This window comes from Liolophura sinensis, chromosome 1 (assembly GCF_032854445.1).
Source record: "Liolophura sinensis isolate JHLJ2023 chromosome 1, CUHK_Ljap_v2, whole genome shotgun sequence".
Lineage (NCBI taxonomy): Eukaryota > Metazoa > Mollusca > Polyplacophora > Chitonida > Chitonidae > Liolophura > Liolophura sinensis.
The window spans coordinates 75,799,668-75,813,686 of record NC_088295.1 but is presented as its reverse complement, the minus strand read 5'-3'; the positions used below and the strand labels follow the sequence as shown (position 1 = coordinate 75,813,686).

The following is a 14,019-nucleotide window of genomic DNA, read 5'->3' as shown; positions in this document are numbered from 1 at the left end:
ATAAGTTTTGAAATCCTTGACTATGGTGTTAAACAACAATCAAATCAATAAATAAATGCATAGATGTAGTAAACTTGAAGTGCTTCAACAGTCTTGGCCATAGTTACATGATTGTGTATACATACCTTTAAACGCTCGCAAACTGTCTTCCTGTCTGACTGTTAGTATACATACATGTATATACACTGTGTCTAGTGAGTGGAGCAACTGTTCAATATACATCTGGTTGTCAAGATTTAGTGTTTTGTTTAATAAATGTACGTTATTTCTCTTTGCCCATGCCCACAGGTACGTTATTCGCCAGAACGGTGAGCACATGATGTGCCCCCATCTTGTGGTGGACAGGAACACACTACTGCTGCCGCCTGACCCGCGAGTAGATGGAGACTACCAATGTGTGGCCATCAATGACTGGGGGAAATCCCTGTCCGATCATATCTCCGTCGGAACGCCCAGTAACTACCATTTCTAAATGCATGTAGTTCATGTTATGCCCAAACTCAAATACGCATATTATCCGTTAAAGAAATGAATTTGCTAATGCTGGAATGATGCCAGTACTCATGCTTATTATAACGTACAAATATTATCTACTATATATGTAATCTACTTTGTGTTGCGATTTTTGGCGTTTTGTTGGTTTATGGTTTATTGCCTGAGATAAATGTGTGGATAGAAATCTTTCCACGGATATCCCTGAGTTGGACGAATGAATGAATGAATATTGCCTTAACGCCACTGCAATATTGCAGCCACATCGTGGTGAAACCCTGCGCCGGACGAACAAACGCACTTACTGGATTTACATTACAGTGGAATGTGGAAAAAAGTGCTTGTAGCAATGAACTAAATCTGTCGGCTATTTCACAAACATATGCTCCCCTTGAGCACAATCCTGTCAAGACGGTAACCTAATAAAGACCAAACTCAATTGCAGAGCTCTTGGAAGTCTCGTCTGTGATCGAGGAGTCGCTTTTCATAAGAGAGGGACAGTACTTAAGACTGAGATGTAATGTGAGCGTGGACAGTGTGCCCGAGGCCAGCACTGAGTGGTCAGAAGGGGTGGATCTAGAGAACAACATGGCGACCAGGTTTTACCAGGGGGTCGATGGTAAACTTTATCTATGTAGGATAGGAAGCTTTGCATCCCATGATTGACAACACAACGCCGCCATTTGTCCAGCAGCACTAATTTTGTCATCTGTAGCTTGTAAAGTTAATGTGGCGGTTTTCAGCTCGCCTGTACAAACTATAGGCGTAACCTATGTCATACCCCGAGCATAGGGGTCGGCAGTCAAAGCAATGTTAAGATAAATGTTTTGGGTGCTATCTGAAAAACACTGCATGCATCGAGTTCAGGTTTTGCATATATATAAAGCACAAGGACATGGGGGACATTGTTCAAAAAACTATAAATTACAAAATTTAACACTTAGCTTCATATGTAGTGAGATTAATGCTGATTTAAATGTATGAATGGTAGTTCGACAAGTTGTAAGCTCAGGGTTTTGCAAGCTTACAAGGCACAATACACACGAGCAGGATGTTGGATTGTTGATGCCCTGCAATTATCGTAAAATTTATGACCTTTTGTGTATAAAGGCAGGCGTTAAATTTATGTGTCACCTGCAGGCGAGCCTTTGTAGCCTTGCTACATAGCTTCCAAATATAAATACGCTAGGCCAGCTTTGGCAGAGAAATTAATGTTTATACTCTACCTAGTTATTCCAGCTTAATAAATGTTTATAAAAAACATGAAACCTAATCGTGATTGGACACGAATTTAATGTGTTACACTGGGGAGGTTATTATTATTGTAGATATCAATATTATATCACTAGTATATACCATTCATTTGGTTGGTGCGCTAGCGCAGCGTAATGACCCAGGAGACTCTCACCAATGCGGTCGCTGTGAATTCAAGCCCAGCTCATGCTGACACCCTCTCCGGCCGTACGTGGGAAGGTCTGTTAGCAACCTGCGGATGGTCTTGGGTTTCCCCCGGGCTCTGCCCGGTTTCCACCCACCTTAACGCAGGCCGCCGATGTATAAGTGAAATATTATTGAGTACGGCATAAAACACCAATCAAATAAATAAATAAATAAATAAATAAATAAATGAATAGCGTATGCCAGACAGAAACACAAACCTGTATTTACTCTTTGCCATCTAATACAAAATAACCTGTTGTCATATTGATAGTGCAAATATTTTTGTTTTGTAGGTGATCTTCACTTCGTCTGGGTTCTTCCAGTTGATTCTCGGGTGTTCACCTGCAACAAAGCTAACCATTTGATAGGTCGGGTAGAAACTGTTAAACGCATCCAAGTACAAGTTAATCCTGTCAGTGGTAAGTATATAACAACTCATGATTTAGCAGTGTTCAACGCTTGCGTCACCTGTGGTTTGATCATGCGACAAGCGGACCAGATAATGATGTTGATGTGTACATATATTTATGTGGACTACATTTCGGACACATCAGATTAAAAATTTCCAAGGGTAAAATTTAAACTGATGACCATTTTAGACAGAATGCGTAAAAGAGCGCTCTGGTGGTGCATACAAGCTTAAAGCCATTGTGTCATTTATTTTCTGTTCCCGCTACTGATACTTTTGCAACTTTTGCTACTGATAAAATTTTGCAATTTTGTATTGGAAATGGACACCACTCCTGTGTCCTTTTAAATTTTGACTCATAAACGTTTTTTTCTTATTTTCATTCCAAATATAAATATCTGTTTCGTCGTGACTTAAATGGCTATAACGTATCGTGAGCCTTTATCCTTAAGCGTGTACACATTGGGCGCGAAACTAGTATCGCTTCGCTTAAGGCCGATGCGCACGATGATGCGAAGCGATGGCACAATCGCTTCGTGCCATCGACGACCATGGAACAATGGTACCCTGATACGATGATGGCCTTATCCAGATTCCATAGCCAAAGAATTTCCTTGGCGAATGAATTAAATACACAATTTCCAAATCGTGTACCATGCCAGTTTATAAGTTGTCGTTATATGTCTATCAGTTGCGCTTTGATTTCATCTGACCATATATCTAAGCCTTAGGGACTATTTGAACAACGAAATGCGTGCCATGCGTTGTGGGATTACTGTTAGTTTTTCAGGCAGACATCAGTCCCAAATCATTTTCTATCATTTTCACGGGAAACCCTGTATTACCCAGGTTCATATCCGGCCTTATGAGGAAGTGCCACTGAATTATTTCTTTTCTAACCTTGCAGATCCCACAGAGTATACCTCCAAACCAAGCGAACTGGTGTACTCTTCCCCGTCTCCGATGTTTGCCGATTTGGGGGATTCCGTTACTCTTGAGTGCTTGGTAACAGGAGAGTAAGTATTGAGAGAGTCACCATGCAAAGGGACAGAAAAGGTAGATCAGACAGAAAACGGTCAGGGAGGCACACATGGGATGGGGAAGGGGCTCTGAAGTTGAACAGTTAAGGTGATACATATGCGTGTTAATCAGACGGGGAAAGCGGAGGTGGGTGAGGCAACGCAAACAGCCAAATTTGTTTTACCGTCTTTACATGCATGTGTATTTCTCAAACATATTTTTGTATTACTCAGATTCCTGTACAGTGGCTTAATATTTTTAGTTGCACTCTCCACTTCGTTTTTTCTGAGATATCTCAGATCCTACTACGGGGTCTTTCCTGGCCTGGTGGTTAGCGTACTAGCGCAGCACAATGACCTAGGAGCCTCTCACCGATGAGATCTCTGTGAGTTTAAGTCCAGCTCATGGTGGCTTGCTCTCGGATAGTTCTTGGGAAGGCCTGCCGGCTGTTATATTACAGGCTGTTTATGACTATCTTGTTCATTGTATGCTTGATCATAATTTGTTTGTTCTTTACACATTTGTGTGTCTTTATACTTCCTATCACTTCAGTCACGTGACTTGATTGATAGAGCTCTCTGATCAGTGAAGGTAGATTTAGAAGATCGGATTGTGCCAGGTTTGCGAGAAGAAATGGTAATGCTTTGTGAATCTGTTGGAAATACAAATTTAAAACTGTACATGCGTCTTTGTTTGTGTACGCAAGTATGCAATACCGCAACCTGCGGTTAGTTGTGTCCTACCATCACACTGCTGACAATGCGTAGAAGTTAAGTATTCTTCTGTACTGTGTGAAACGCCAATCAAATAAATAAAGAAATATCTCAAATCGTAATACCTCCGCCCTTCCAGCCCAGCACCGACAGTGTCCTGGTTATTTGACGGTAACACCACTGAGAACACAACCTTCATATCTCAGCTACGCGGACGACGGTTGTTTCTTCCAAAGTTCACAACAAAAGAAGAAGGAGAGTACCAGTGCTTGGTTGATGGCGTCACAATGGCTTCCATAATGCTGAACAAGACACGTGCGTTTTACTCATACGATATAAAATAACATACGTGCTATTCAGTGAGTGAATACGAATGAAATTCACAACAAATATCGGCCTGTAAGCAATTGTAATGAAGGTTTTTAAACTAGTATTTAACTCAGAGCGTACCTGTGTAAGTTATAGTTTAGTTGATTTTTCTACAGCAAGATTATTTCATCCATCTCTTCGTTGGGGGTAATATATACTTGGGGTATGTTCCAAAGTATTTTATTGTTCTACCTCATTATTCGCCTTATTTTACTTTAACACGCATGCGAGATGCCCGTTACGTTACGGTACTTAAGCTACCAATTCCTTCCCCTATTTTCAGTTAGACCTACCTGGTTGAATGGCCCTAAACCTACGTCAGTGTACCAAGACCAAGATGCGGAACTGCCATGCGTGACAAACCCCCTCCCTGAAGATGCTGCCGTCAACACGGAATGGTTCATCAACGGAGAACCCCTAGAACGTATGGGCTCAGGCCATCTGACTAAATCCTCTATAATGTTTTTCCTTCTCTCGAAGTTATAAATTTATTCCGTTAGTATTCTTGAGGAATAATGGGTTAGGACTGCTGTATCAATGTTGGAGCTGATACTGAAATCCAAATTTGAGTATTCATGTATTTATTCGAATGTGTTACCATGTATGAGAACGTATGTTTAACCGTGTATGAAAATGTATGTTTTACCATGGATGAGAACGTATATTTTATCATGTGTGGAATGTGTGTTTTACCGTGTATGGGATCACGTGTTTTAACGCGTATGGTGTTTTACCATGTAGGAGAAAGTATGTTTTACACGTGGTTTACCATGCGTAAGAAAGTATACTTTACCATGTATGAGGGGTATGTTTTACCATGTGTGAGGGCGTATGTTTTACCATGTACGAGAAAGTATATTTTATCATGTATGAGAACATGCCTTTTACCGTCTATGAAAGCGTGTGTTTTGTCATATGTGAGGACATGCGTTTTACCGTGTATGAGAACGTATGTTTTACCATGTATGAGAACGTGTTAACCATCTAATGGGACGTGTGTTTTACCATGTGTGAGAACGCGTGTTTTACTATGTATGATTACATGTGTCTAGGTAAAGCAGGAATGAAATTCAAATGTGTGTGAGAAACCCTTTACAAGCCATAAGATAACGTCAGTATTTGGAAAGATACATGTTGTAAGAACAGTTTTAAGCCTGGACAACAGAGAATCACATGAAGTATTTTATGAATGTCGAAATACATGTGCATTGTAACATACACTTTGTCTGATACAGTTTTAAATAGTTGACCTGCAATATTTTAATCACTCCTTGTATTTTGCATATCTGTTTGTTTTACACGTAAATGTTATATGTTTACAGTGAAACCCACCTACTCCCTGAATGAGAACGGGGATGTTTTGACGATAAATAAAGCCTCCAAACTGAACGACATTATCACATATCAGTGTAATGTATCCAATCAGTACGGATTTGTTTACGGCGAAGGATACCTCAATGTACACTGTAAGTTATATAATACACTGTAAGTCATACAGTATAATTTATGAACCTACTGCGGATATGTTTACAGCGACGAATACCTTAGTATACACTACAGGTTAGTGTATTTCACAATGCACCAAATGTATCCAATGAATACGTACCGGTACATGTATTCGGCGAAGTATATGACGTTGTACATTGATTTTTACCTTTGTTCGTTACAGTAGTACTTTTTTTTCTTGTAATATTAAGCAATACGACAGCAGTCATAACCGGAAATGATCATGGTTTTCACAGACTTACATGTACACGCAATAATTAGCATTGTCAGACGGACACTACCCATGAAGTCGCAGTGAAAACAGTTGAACATATGTTTCAGGGTAAGAAAATGAATATACTAAAATAAAATGGAATACTAAAGTAAGAACTTAATCGTCTCTTTCAGTGGGCACAACGATTGTGGGAATCACCAACTGATCAGACCATTTCAGATGACAGACACTGGGCCTCATTCCAAGTTAGAGTATCAGCTGATCCGGGATCCGACATAACTTTCACGTGGTACCATGGCGACAGCGAGACCAGCATCATTGACAGTGACGTATACACCGTGACGTCAGAGGCTTCTAGGAGTCAGCTGGTGGTTGATCTGACGAATCTGAACAAAGACAGGGAAGGTGGGAAGTACGCTGGGGTATACCGATGTGTGGTGTTTGATGAGGTCATTCAACAAACTGTCTCGGCGGAATTAAAAATAGCATCAAGCTCGACCTCAGGTAGGCTGTCATAGAGTGTCGATCTAAATAAAACTTCCAAATTTATTGATTTGATTGGAGGTGAACGCCGCATTCAAGGATGTTTGGCACTGATTTAAAAAAACTGAAATGTTCTGAGTAAACCACTGCTTTTTGCTGGTACCTGACAAACATGCTGTAATAAATATTCTGTATTCTATTTATTATTTATATCCTGACATTTTTTCTACATGTATATAAATGGGTATCAGTTAACCTGTTGCATCATTTTCGTATTTCTGATTCTATTCATACGCGCTGCAATTTCCCTCACGTTCGCGCTCACAAAACCTTTTTACAGTTTTAAACGCTGTCCTGTAAGTAATTATACATTCTACAAAGGTGTTTTAATGCTAAGCCAATATTGGGTATTTACTTAAATTAAGCACATGAAGAATTTCTACCTCTTTTTTTGGCGAACAATATATTGCGCAGAAGTGCACGGCCGTGTTGAATTGCAGAATGTAATCTGTAATAATTTTGCTGTTCATTTTTCTTCAGCTTCAGGGGTAACTGGAAATTCTTATACTGTTAAAGGTAAGTATAACAGTATACCACATACTATTTACCAAGAACTTTTTTTTTTATCAATGTAAATTTTCTAAATAATGTCAGAAAGCACGCATTGCAGTGACGAAAGCTGCTCCTACGTCACAGGATCCTATTTTTGTTAATGTTTCTGCACTTTTCGTGAAATACCTGATGGCTTGACCAATTAATGTTGATAATAACACCGTCAGAGAACAGATGGGCTGTATTGCCGTGAAAGCCCTACAAGAAATGGACGGTGTATTCGTATGTAAACAAAATGTTATTCCCGTATTTAATATCACTAGTATATTGTTATATATAGGCTTTTGTGCAGCAATATAATTAAGCTTTCTGTATTATGGCAGGATTTTTCTACTCTTTCAGGGGCCTCCGTGGCTCAGTCGGTTAGCGCGCTAGCGCAGCGTAGTGACCCAGAAGCCTCTCACCAATGCGGTCGCTGTGAGTTCAAGAACAGCTCATGCTGGCTTCCTCTCCGGCCGTACGTGGGAAGGTCTGCCAGCAACCTGCGGATGGTCGTGGGTTTCCGCCGGGCTCTGCCCGGTTTCCACCCACCATAATGCTGGCCGCCGTCGTATAAGTGAAATATTCTTGAGTACGGCGTAAAACACCAATCAAAAAAAAAAAAAAAAAAAAAAAAAAAAAAAATCTACTCTTTCATATTAGTTGGAGGGTCTACGATTCAAGGGAGATAACTCTCATTTCTTTTCACCAAAAAGAAAAAAATGTGCACATTGAAAGCTAGCATGAAAATTGACTTCATTAGAAATGTGTGGCTGATCTTTTTCTTAATCTTTCGGATGCTGTCCAGTCCAGGTGATCTCATCATAAGTGAGCTTCATTTTTCCCGATACTTTTCTCTGAATCTTACTAATCAGTCTTACGAAAGTAATCAAATAACCGTCAGTGGATTAAAATGCTACCATTACTACTCTGGAGGAAAGGGTGGGGCGGCATAGGCCTATGTGACATTTTAATGTCATCGGAGCATGTAGTCAACTTTGAAAATGATATGAGCGAATAAAAATATTGTAAATGTGTAAATATGTGTAAATAAATGTGAAAAATCGGATTTCCTTCACGGTCCAGTCATATTTCACACTATATATATATTAGAGCTGTTATCACACGGCTGGGTGCAGAAAACCTTTGATCTGCGCCGTGTTGATATCATTCAGTCGGATTTACCGATAAAAGTAATAAACTAAACATTACCGACTAAAGTTTGCATGCGGTAAACATTGTTCTTTGGAAAGGAAGAAGTGTTTTAACCACATCAACGTTTTATATTAAATGAGTCATGAGTCAGCTATCTATATAGGCGTTATACAGACGGTGGTCAGCTCGCCAGCGCGACGCAATGACCCAGGAGCCTCGCACCAATGTGGTCGCTGTAAGTTCAGTTGGTGAAGCTTATGCAGGCTTCCTCTTCGGCCGTACGTGGGAAGGTCTGGCAGCAACCTGTGAATGCATGGTCGGTTTCCACCGGGCTCTGTCTGCTTTCCTCCTACCATAATGCTGGCCGTCGTAATATTATTAGGTTATTTTGAGGTGTTTTTTGACATTAGGGAGTGGTATTTGACGTGTCCATGTTGTGTTGAAATCCGTAATGAACCGCGACGCCGCAAGCGTCGAGTAATGTACATTACTCCATAATGTACAAAACACTTCACAATAACCTATTTATTATATAGATGAACTTGTCCCAGTTCTTAAACTTCGGCCCTGCACAATTTCAGCTGTATTTATCGACTTTTTGCCAAAAATCCACGGTATAGCGTCTTTAACTGTAATGAGTTCTTATATTCTTGTAGTTTTGCTTGGAATAACGGCCGTGTTTCTTTTTGTTTGCAGGCAGCCCTGTTCTGACCACAATCGCCACCCTGATGTCAATCGTTATTGGAGAAGCCCTGTTTAGCAAAACCTTAGCGAGGTTCAAATATTCATAGCTGTAAAAAATTAATATATTATTTTATATTTTACTCTGTGTTGTTTATTTCTTTCCGTGGGAAAACTTGGGCGGGTAACTTTGTACAGTATATATCTAATGGTGTCTTTATGTGTTTGTGTTTCTTGTGTAACTGCTTAATTGCCTTTAGGACAATGTTTACATTACGTGTGTGATCACAAAGTTACAAATATAGAAAATAAAAACAATGGAAAAAGTCGGAGCTAATATCAAGGTTGGTGTCTGAATACCCATGTAAGTAGGAACTTTTACACACAGGGAATGTATATATATATATATATATAGGCTGCACGCAGAGGCATGGCTACAGTGCCTACTTGTCTCTTTGCGGCTCACTTGGTTTTGTGGACAACATTTAATGCCATTTGGGCGTAGAAATCTAATGACGGTGATGATTACTGGACAAACCGTTATCTGTATTACTTCACTGTATTAGGCTTGTGACAATGGGAGAAAATCGTGACTCCGATAGCATGTATATATACCTACCTGGTTAGCAAAGACTCTTGTCCCAAGCATCATTGTATATATTATGTTACCTTAGATCCCTTTACCGTTGTTTTACTAACTGTTTATTTTGTTAGGCAATGAGTTATACCTTAATAAGTGCGAATGTATTGTGTTAATTCAAAGGCAGCAAGTGTTTCGTTCTATTGATGTTTTTAACATGCATAATTTAACACTGCTTATAAAGGAGTTCTGCTGTTAAATATAATTTTAGGGACCTCGAGGTGGTTACCCTACAAGCGCGGGGTAATGACCCAGAAGTCTCTCACCAATGGTGTCATCAATCTCATGCTAGCTTCCTGTCCGGCCATACGTGAGAAGGTCTTGCATTGACCTACTGATGGTTGTGAGTTTCCCTCGGGGTCTGCCCGGTTTCCTCCTACCATAATGCTGGCCGGCGTCGTATAAGTGAAATATTCTTGAGTCTGGCATTAAACACCAATCAGTCAGATCAATATAATTTCCTCATGCTTCCTGGTCAGTATTATCATCTGTCAGCAAGGTTGGTACATTCACTTGGCATGAAGTTTGTAACAAATGTATCAATTATATATATGTATTTACTACAGTTTGACAGATGTTCTAGTATACATTATTAAGGAAAACTGAACATCTTATGCAATGAATATAAGGATGATGTCTTTGACAAAACCCAGATTTGCCACAAGCCTCATAATATTCTGCTTAAGCCTTATTGATTCAGTTGTATGATTCATGTAGGCCTAGTTTGAGTTTGTTAGTTACCTTGTGTGTGGAGTGTATTTAATGGATTTTTGTGATTTGATAAAACATGCTGTTGGCATGGTAGGTTTGCAAACAAATACAGTTAGCAATAGCGTTGTGTGTTTATTCGTATTTGCAGTCTACTGTTATAATAGTCTATTATAACCGATTCCCGTCTTCAGAATGGCTATACATACCTCTGCAGTTTTTATGTATGATAATGTTGCAAATAAAGAGATGATACTTTTGATTTAAGTTTATTTGTTATTCTCTTAATTATAAAGCTGATCAAGAGAGACGAAGATTACCAGAAGTTGGATATAGAACATCCAAGAAATCAAGCAGACGTCCGCCAGAATTGCCATTCGAACTTTCGGTAAGTGAGAGTTAATAAAAATAAAGTTCGAATAACAAACATGGCTGACGTCCGTTTGAAAGTGTCGCTGCACAAGTTTCAACGGCAGGATTTTATTAGAAAAAGTGTATCCATGCCGGTTTGGAGATTATTTTCAGAACTGGATGAATTGGGGATTTAGTGTAGACCAAAAAACAGAGAGGACAGGATTTGAGTACGAGCTATTTTCCCGTGAAACTTTGATGTGAATGGGATCATTGGGGGGAACTATCTGATTAAACTATTGGTCATGATTAGACCAGTGATAACGTGCAGTTTGATAGTCTGTGAGATTTAGATACTGAAACTGTATTTACTCTGCAAACAAGACGTGGGGAAGTTGTGAAATCGCCCTTCGTATATATAACCTGTCAAAAAGAGCTACGTAAGTGAATAAGAAAAGACAGTGATGCATTATGTTTACTTAGCTAACAAGATCAATGCCCGGACAAAGCAGCAACTATCCAAGTTAGTAAAGTAAGTCAGTAAAATTGCTTCAGATGTCCGTTAGAATCACGTTGTGTATACTTTTCACGTTGTGCAAATGCATGCATATGGAGTATAAATGGAAACAAAGGCTGCCACAAAGTTTTTGTGTTGTCTGACATTACTTTTTGCCTCATTACCATGAGCCCCACTCACCTAAGGCTTGTTTAAGATTGGTAAGAGACTCCTGGGTTATTACACTGCGCTAGCGCGCTAACCGAGCCACGGATGCTCCTACGATCCCATTAGGATACAAATAAACCTTACAAAAACTGAATCTGAAATACGTCTGTTGACACAGACTCTGTATGAAACCTCTTTAGAGTGACTTGGTTCAAGATGTCATGATGTCACTGCATGCTATTATGCCTCGGGTCAGCTTGTACGGAACAAAGACGTCGGTGGGAATTCTGTACATCGTATTTAAATGCATTTACATATGACCCAGTCATCAACATTTGGGAAAAAAAAATCCCAAATGTAAAATAACAGCTAACTGGTCGAAAAAAGATGTAATCATATTCCAGACCAGGGAGGTAGAGGCATTTGCCGTTTTAAACTTTTGCCTACAAACTTACTCGTGCTGACACGGCGATGACGATGTTGTTTAAATGGCCTTGAATTTAACGCAAAACTACACATTTTTGACATTCACAGCTTATGTACGCCATGTAAAGTGCTCTCTTTTTTAACTTTACTATAGTTCCTGGTTACTTTCATGCGTGGTTGTCGGAATATCACCCATTGTTATTTACTTTCCTACACCTTCCGGAGTAACCTTTCACCTCGTCTTCTGATAACTACACTTGCTGGTGAGAAAAGTGTCCGGAATTCTTGAATAGAGGGTGTAGTGTCCGAAAGACGGACATGAAGAATACTGACCGATCGGATCCGGGCGGCAACGTCAATCATGTCAATCACGTCATCATGATGGCTATTACTATCTACAAACTAATCACGTGTCTGCGGGACACGCAGAATGTGCTAGCGGCCATCATACAATGAGATCAATTGCATTACCATTTGTTATTTGTTCTCGCCATTTGCCAATTAGGCCTGTATATAACATTTAACAAAAAAACAACAACAAAAAACAAAAAACACTACAGCTCAGTAAGCGTCGTATGGGCATGCGTATGGATTTTCGTCCAGCCACGAAATGTCATATTTACCTTTCTGTAATCACTTGTCAGTGATACGGGTCATTAGTTGCTTTTTCAGCATCCAGCTGTCGACGTAACCAATCATTGTAAGCATTACCATAACCCATTACTATAGGGATGTATACAAGTGTAGTTTCTATATAACTGTTATGTATGTATATATACTCGGGGTTTAACGTTGTACTTAACTTCATTATGACGCATGGTTATATCTGTATACGCACAAAAAACGGAGAAGCTGATCATGTTCAGTGCAAGCAATTACAACGGTGATAAATGTTTTACCTACGCTTTTCGTGGAATTAAGACACAAATTGACCAAATATGATAGAGACTGTAGAACTTGACTGACTGACCGCAAAGTATACAGCGTAAATTTAAACCTCGTCGGCCAAAATAACCTATAATCAGTCTAGACCTTTATATTTTTTGTGTGCATTATCTTGTACATTTATGAGTTCAATTTACTCATTATGAAAGAGAAAACACTTCCATGTATATATTTCATGAAAGTAAAGACAAAGACGTGCAAAGTTAATATAACTCACATAACCTATAACTGTCGTCATGTAGTGTAAATATGTAATGTAAATATGTAATGTAAACATGTAATGTATGACATCTAAAACGAACAAAATAAATAAATACTCTCACCGACGAGCATTGTTGGAGGGTGACAGGAAGAAAACGAACTTATATAGATCTAATATTAACTTTATAGCCTCATAACATGGAAGTATTGCCTTTTTACGCACAACTTATGGATCTGTAAACGTTGAGACTACATATACTAACTTCTGCCTAGACCACTAGCCCTTGATCCACGATTTAGTGTTTTTTTATTTATTTGATTGGTGGTTTTACTCTGAGCTCAACAATATTTTCACTTAAACGATGGAAGTAGTTCCTTCAGGAAACTTTTCCTCTCAAACTAAGCAGGGCCCGGGGGAAGCCCACGTCAATCCACACGTTACTGGCATATCATTGACTCTTGAGGTCTCGTTATATAGATCCCAGCTTGCGCTCGTTCGGATGATGTTTTACGTTAGAAGATTTTTTAGCCAAATGACTAAGGGCGGTGGTTTCCCTAAGGTTATCCGATTGATTGCAAACATATACACATGGTGGACTCGGTATAAATGAAATAAAAAGGTTGTGGACAGTGAGGTAAAATACAATTCTGCTGCGGTTGGGGTCTAGTATCCCGCCTAATTTCACCCGTACCACATACCTAAGAGTACCAAAGGTCAAAACTAGCCACCATCAGGGATCATCGCTGGCTAATTCAAAAAGCCGTGTTCTTGCGTCGCCGAAAGTCTTACCAAAAACTCCGCCATAACAGGCTGGAGGAAGACTCCTTATTCACCATATATACACCGAAGCTGAGAATTGTTTTCATCAATATCAGCCACGTTATTTTATATCGGTAATCATAGATACAGCACGTCTGCGTCTCCTGTATAAACCTTGTTCAGCACTGATTGCACTAATAAACAAGCCTATGGATTTTGCAACTCTGACATACATATACCGCGGCGAAAAG

General features: G+C 39.5%; 1 protein-coding gene across 1 annotated transcript in view; it reads left to right on the top strand.

Moving 5' to 3' along the window:
• Window positions 1-10,669, top strand: part of LOC135464042 (neurexin-4-like) — a 50,979-nt gene extending 40,310 nt beyond the window's left edge. Inside the window, exons 23-32 of the mRNA XM_064741519.1 lie at window positions 289-455; window positions 938-1,111; window positions 2,226-2,351; window positions 3,249-3,357; window positions 4,214-4,389; window positions 4,727-4,867; window positions 5,766-5,909; window positions 6,337-6,667; window positions 7,187-7,222; window positions 9,089-10,669. Coding sequence (XP_064597589.1) covers window positions 289-455; window positions 938-1,111; window positions 2,226-2,351; window positions 3,249-3,357; window positions 4,214-4,389; window positions 4,727-4,867; window positions 5,766-5,909; window positions 6,337-6,368 — 1,069 coding nt within the window. The 3' untranslated portion in view covers window positions 6,369-6,667; window positions 7,187-7,222; window positions 9,089-10,669. The remainder of the gene's footprint in view (window positions 1-288; window positions 456-937; window positions 1,112-2,225; window positions 2,352-3,248; window positions 3,358-4,213; window positions 4,390-4,726; window positions 4,868-5,765; window positions 5,910-6,336; window positions 6,668-7,186; window positions 7,223-9,088) is intronic.
• Window positions 10,670-14,019: the final 3,350 nt, after the last annotated feature.